A 6290-nucleotide genomic window follows, 5' to 3' on the forward strand; every position below is an offset into this window, starting at 1 on the left:
TTACTATATTGTACCAAAAGTTAAAGTTTTTACCAATTTCTTATTGTTAAAGTTTTTCAACAGAGCCAATATACAAACGGATTGTTCGTACTCGGCTGGAGTCCCAGTTTAAAAAACCATCTTACTGGCTCCTCACCTGGGATTTTCTTCACTGCGCCTGTTTTCTCTATTTTTCAGTCTAAACTCTTGGTTTTTTACTTTTCTCCCGTCTCGTCCGGCTGCATTTCCTGCAATGAATTACTGCTTCTTTTTACTCTTGCCTTGTCTGGGGTAACCGCTCTCAACCGTCCTCACTTTGACGCCATCTTTAACGTTCGGTTCGTTCCAGAATCGCATCAGCGAGCCGAGCTGCATTCAGTCGTAAAGTTTTGTTTTTATTCAAACTTCAGCAGTTTTCTTGTTGTCCTTCTGAGGTGGTGACATCAGTTTGTGACATCACAGAATTTGATGTCACAAAGTGATGCACCCTTTGTGGAGAGACAATGCATCACTTCTGAATCTACGGTCATAGCTATTGCAGCAGTTGGAGAGAAAGCACAAGGATTGTATTATTCGCGTGTTAGTACAGTTAGTACATTTTCTGATCGATTTTCGAATTTGTCCAGAGAGAAAGAGTTAAAAATGAATAAGAGCAGTAAGATGAATAAGTCTACTGATTGCAAAGACAAGGAATTGCAACGGATCATAGCGAGACAGACGCAGCAGCTCAATGACATTTTGGAACAGTCAGCATGATGTCCATTGAGCGAAAGTCTCTGCTGAAAGCCAATGAGGAGCTGAACATCCAAGTTCTCAACGTGAAAAAAGCTGCGCTTGAAGTAGACGCTCTCCTTCGGCAGAAAGACGAAGACTTGAAAAAACAGTTGGAGGAAATAAAACTTTAAAGGAAGATATCGCCGATAGAGAAGAAACAGGCCACCTTGGAGGAGAAATATACTGCCTTAAAGATCGAAAAGACTGCCTTGGAGAGAGAAACACAGCGTTAGAGACACAAAACACCATCTTGGAGAAGAAGAATGACGATCTGGAGAAAAAATATATTGCAATGGGTCAGAAAAACGCAGCCTTAGAGATCGAAAAGAGAGCTTTGGAGGAGAAAAACTCTGCCTTGGAGAAAATGAAGAGCACTCTGGAGAAAAAAAGCATCGCCTTGGAGCTAAAGAACACCGCCATGGAGAAGGAAAAACCGCTCTGGTGCAAGAAAGTACCGCGCTGGAGCAGGCAAACACTTCCCTGCAGAAGGTAAACCTCCTTGAAGCAGAAAAGCACCGCTCTGGAGCAGAAAAGCACCTTCTTGGATGAGAAAATCAATACCTTGGAGCAGCAAAAACGTGCCCTGGAGCAGAAAACCACTGCCTTGGCACAAATAAACACCACCTTCAAGCAAGAAAACACCACCCTGGGGCAGAAAAACACCGCTTTGGAGGAGGTTAAAATCTCTCTGGAGAAGGAAAACACCGGCCTGAAGCTGAAAAGCTTCGCTCTGGAGAAAAGAAGCGCTGCCTTGGTGAAAATGAGCACCGCCCTGCAGCTGAAAAGCTTGGCCCTGGAGCAGAAAACCATCGCCTTGGAGAATATAAACACCGCCTATGAACAGGAAAACACCGACCTGAAGCTGAGAAGTCGCGGAAATGTCTCGGAAGAGGAAAAGCAGACCAAAAAGACGAGGGACAGAGTAGAACAGCAGAACCGGCAGCCACCTGAAGAGGAAACCCACGAAGACAGCCAGTCGGTTTCAGACCAGCCACAGGAGCAGCGGTCAGTAATCGCACGTCTGATCGGAGGGATCTCCAATTCTATTCTGCACACATACCGAGCAGGTACTGCGAAGTACTGGGTTGAATTCTAATTAGAAAGGACTGCAGTGTCAAGGGAGCTTGACACTTAGGGGCTGATGGCAGAAGATGCTGGCAGGAGAGCTTGGGCCCGCAGGACTGCGGTGCCATGGGAACTTGAGGCCTCGAGTTCCCAGACCATCAGATTCTAATCTCCTTGTCGCCAGGTCATCAGATACTCTCCGGCTGACCTCCGGGGCTTCATGCCGAGTCTTTTTGCACGAATATTGCATGTTCTCCCTTGCTTGTGTGGGTTCTCCCGGGTACTCCGGCTTCCTCCCAAAGTCCAAAAGCATGACTGTTAGGTTTATTGATTCCTCTAAACCCATCCTGAGGTGTGGATCTAATGTTTTGTTTACTGATGCTGATCAAGTCTATCGCAATATATATTGTTGTTTAGTTGCCATGAGAGAGGGAGTTGATTCCAGATTTCAGGATCACAGTTCACTAGATATTTCAAATGTTTAATATTTTATCAGATGTTTTTGAGATTGATTGATGTATTTTGTTATTGATGAATTATTCAGATCTTTTAGTGTTTTTTTTTATCATAATCTATCTCTTCTGCCTTTGACCTTTCTCCTGATGATAACAAAATACATCAATCAATCTCAAAAACATCTGATAAAATATCAGTCAAATTCAAAAATACTCTTTTGACCCCAAATTGAAATTAAATGTTCAAGCTCATATCAATTCAAGTTTTTTAAAGAGTTATTTTTGTTTACATTTTGTCCATGTAAACCTATTCACACCAGTGGAGTCTAAAAAAATCAGCTTCAAAACATCAGGAAATGATGTAAAACACCACTAATGTGTATCTACATGTTTCAGTGGATCGGTGTAATAAATATCGACCTGAACAGGATAACTTATCTGCTCCTGCTGATTGGTTTAAAGGCTCACATTGATTTCCAATATCAGTCAGTGAGGCGGCGCACCTCGTTGTTTTGGTCTCAAACCGGATCCGGCTGCGTCTCTTCCATGTTTAAATTCTGCTCTGCTTTATCCTGCTGCTTTTTCTCCAGCAGTTTACCCCTTAATCCTCACATCTGACTCTCACGGTGGATTTCAATCCACCGTTTTCTCTCACTTTCCCCCCTGATAAGGTTTGCTCAGCACTTTCACTTCAGTGCCGCTAAATAGTGAACCATTTATAGTGAAACGATACACAGACCGGCAGCTTGTGCTCATTAAATGTGTGCAGCGATACGCTCCTATTTCATAAGATCTTGTTCTGTTTAGATATTTTGCATTTTAATTTATGCAAATAAGTGAACCATTTATAGTGAAACGATACACAGATAAAAGAAGGCTGACAGGAATCTGGTAAGGAAAGACATTCAACAAATATTGTCTGGACCGGGAATCAAACCCGTGACGGCCGTGTGGAGGATTGAAGGCCTCCAAACGTGGGTTGTGCTACCACAGCACGACCCCTGATGAAGATTTTCATTTTAGTTTTTGTTAAACTGATGGGTTCATTGTGTGACCTCACATTTTGACTTTTTTGTCCAGATCTCCCACAATGCAGTGTGTGCAAAGAGGAGGAGGATCTAAATGAGCTCAGAAACCCGGAGAGAAACTTCACTTCAGATCAAGATCATCCAGAACCTCTGCAGATAAAACGGGAACAAGAGGAACCAGAACCTCTGCAGATGAAAAGGGAACAAGAGGAACCAGAGCCTCTGCAGATGAAACTGGATCAAGAGGAACCAGAACCTCTGCAGATGAAACAGGAACAAGAGGAACCAGAACCTCTGCAGATGAAACAGGAACAAGAGGAACCAGAACCTCTGCAGATGAAACTGGAACAAGACGAACCAGAACCTCTGCAGATCAAAGAGGAAGAGGAGCAACTTTCCATCAGTCAGGATGAAGAGAATCTTGTGATGAAACAGGAAACTGATGACATTTTGAACAAACAGCAGAAAAACTCAACAGAGACTTCAGAACAAGAAACGCACATGAAAGCTCAACCAGACCAAAATCTATATTCTTGTAAAATTTGTGATAAAACCTTTTCTCGAAATAGTTCCTTGATGAATCACAAGAAAACTCACACAGCTAAGAAACATTTCAAATGTTCCACCTGTGGAAAACGTTACCCTAAAGAGAGTCGTTTAATTGATCACATGAGAATTCATACAGGTGAAAACCGTTCACTTGTCCAGCTTGTGGAAAAGGTTTCCGTCTAAACGACTCTTTAAACAGACACAAGATAATTCACTCGGGTGAGAAACCTTACACCTGCACAACCTGTGGGAAAAGTTTTTTGTTTAAATCTCATTTACTTGCTCATATTGAGATTCATACAGGTGAGAAATCTTTCTCTTGTGAGACTTGTGGGAAAAGTTTCACTCGAAAGCAAAGTTTAACTGTTCACATGAGATGTCACACGGGTGAGAAGGTTCTCAATTGTGGCACTTGTGGAAGAAATTGTTTGACTAGATCTCAATTAGTTCATCACATGAGATCTCACACAGGTGAGAAACCTTTCTCATGTGAGAACTGTGGAAAAAGTTTCACTCGAAAGGAAAGCTTAACTGTTCACATGAGATGTCACACGGGTGAGAAACCTTTCTCATGTGAGAACTGTGGAAAAAGTTTCACACGAAAGGAAAGCTTAACTGTTCACATGAGATGTCACACGGGTGAGAAACCTTTCTCATGTGAGAACTGTGGAAAAAGTTTCACTCGAAAGGAAAGCTTAACTGTTCACATGAGATGTCACACGGGTGAGAAGGTTCTCAATTGTGGCACTTGTGGAAGAAATTGTTTGACTAGATCTCATTAGTTCAACATGAGATCTCACACAGGTGAGAAACCTTTCTCATGTGGGATTTGTGGAAAAAGTTTCACTCAAAAAAGAACTTAACTTTTCACAACAGAATTCACACAGGTGAGAAACCTTTCTCATGTGGGGCCTGTGGAAAATGTTTCACTTATAAAAAAAGTTTAAAACTTCACGTGAGAATTCACACTGGTGAGAAGCCTTTCTCATGCGAGATTTGTGGAAAAAGTTTCACTCATAAAACCAGCTTAACTGCTCACATGGTAACTCATACAGGTGAGAAGCCTTTCTTATGTGGAACTTGTGGGAAATGTTTCCCTTATGAAAAAACTTTAAATTCTCATATGAGAACTCACACAGGGGAGAAGCCTTTCTCATGTGCTACCTGTGGGAAAAGTTTTGCTTTTAGGTCTGATTTACGAAATCACATGAGATCTCACACAGGTGAGAAGCCTTTCTCATGTGTGATTTGTGGGAAAAGTTTCCCTTATAAAAAAAGTTTAGAACGTCACAGGAGAATTCATACTGGTGAGAAGCCTTTCTCATGTGTGATTTGTGGGAAAAGTTTCAGTCAAAAACAGCACTTAACATCTCACAACAGAATTCACACTGGTGAGAAGTAGCTGTGCATTAATCTATCAGCTGGCTGATTAATAAATGTTGATTTCCTTAATTTTGGGACATTGGTGAGCAGCAGATACATGCATGTGAAGCTGATCTGATTCCTCAACGTTATGACCTCAGCCACTGTTCTGTTCTCCGCTGTGAGGTTTGACTATTAGACCAGCTCACCATGTCATGTCTGCACCCTTAGTGAAAAGCGAGGAAAATGTTTTGTGTATAGATCCAGTTTAAGTCATCACATGAAGATTCACACGGGTTGGAAGCTTTTATTTTGTAGATTCATTAGAAAAAGGTTCACTCTAAATAAATGTAACTGTTCACATGAGAACTTGCACAGGTTTGATGGCACAATGTGAACCTCAAGATTCTCAGTAAGTTGCTGTTTGGAAGTGGAGTAATTGCAACCGACTTGGATTTTATTCTGGCAGTTTTATATTTCTATTTTATTTAATCAGACTGAGGGAGAGATTGTCTCTAAAGAAACGATGACTTTAAATGCTTTGAGAGTTAGACTTCTAAATTGTTGGAAACTTTGTGTTTTTATTCTTTGTACTAATTTATTTTATTTCAATGATTTGGAGAAATGGATGCATTTCTTTGACATGGTTTTAATAATTTTCCTGCTTAGAAAATGTATTGATGATATGAATTGAATTTCAGATTGAAACTATTTATATAATTTTAGAAAATAAACTATTATAATGATGATCCTTTTCTTTTTTCTGTTTAGTAGAAAACTGTGTGAAAGACTAGATTTACATAATTATAGAGGCTGGAATAAAACCTGTTTAAAACAAAAAGTAATCAGGAAAACCTTCATATACATAAACAGCAGCAGTCCACAGAGATCATCTCTTCCTCAACGTTTGCATACATTCTAATAAAGTCGATATTCTTTTCATTCAACACTTAACAGACTGAGTTCTATATTTATACTAATAAGAGATAAAACAAAATGAGCCATAATTTAACAAAGAATGAACCTAAATAATCAAAACTTTAAAATTCAAAGCAAGTACAATTAATCATTTTAAACA

At 40.3% G+C, this 6290-nt stretch overlaps 1 protein-coding gene across 1 annotated transcript; it reads left to right on the forward strand.

Annotated features, from left to right (window-relative positions):
- Positions 1–731: 731 nt before the first annotated feature.
- LOC129376456 (gastrula zinc finger protein XlCGF57.1-like) lies at positions 732–5219 on the forward strand (the record flags this gene model as incomplete). The annotated part of the gene is made up of 4 exons (XM_055056084.1): positions 732–818; positions 1346–1758; positions 4050–4573; positions 4738–5219. Coding segments are annotated over exons 1-4 (1506 nt in total), but the record flags the coding sequence as incomplete, so codon positions are not given.
- Between the last annotated feature and the right edge of the window lie 1071 nt (positions 5220–6290).

The sequence above is a fragment of the Poeciliopsis prolifica genome, unplaced genomic scaffold (genome assembly GCF_027474105.1).
Source record: "Poeciliopsis prolifica strain line A6 unplaced genomic scaffold, Auburn_PproV2 SCAFFOLD044, whole genome shotgun sequence".
NCBI classification, from domain to species: Eukaryota; Metazoa; Chordata; class Actinopteri; order Cyprinodontiformes; family Poeciliidae; genus Poeciliopsis; species Poeciliopsis prolifica.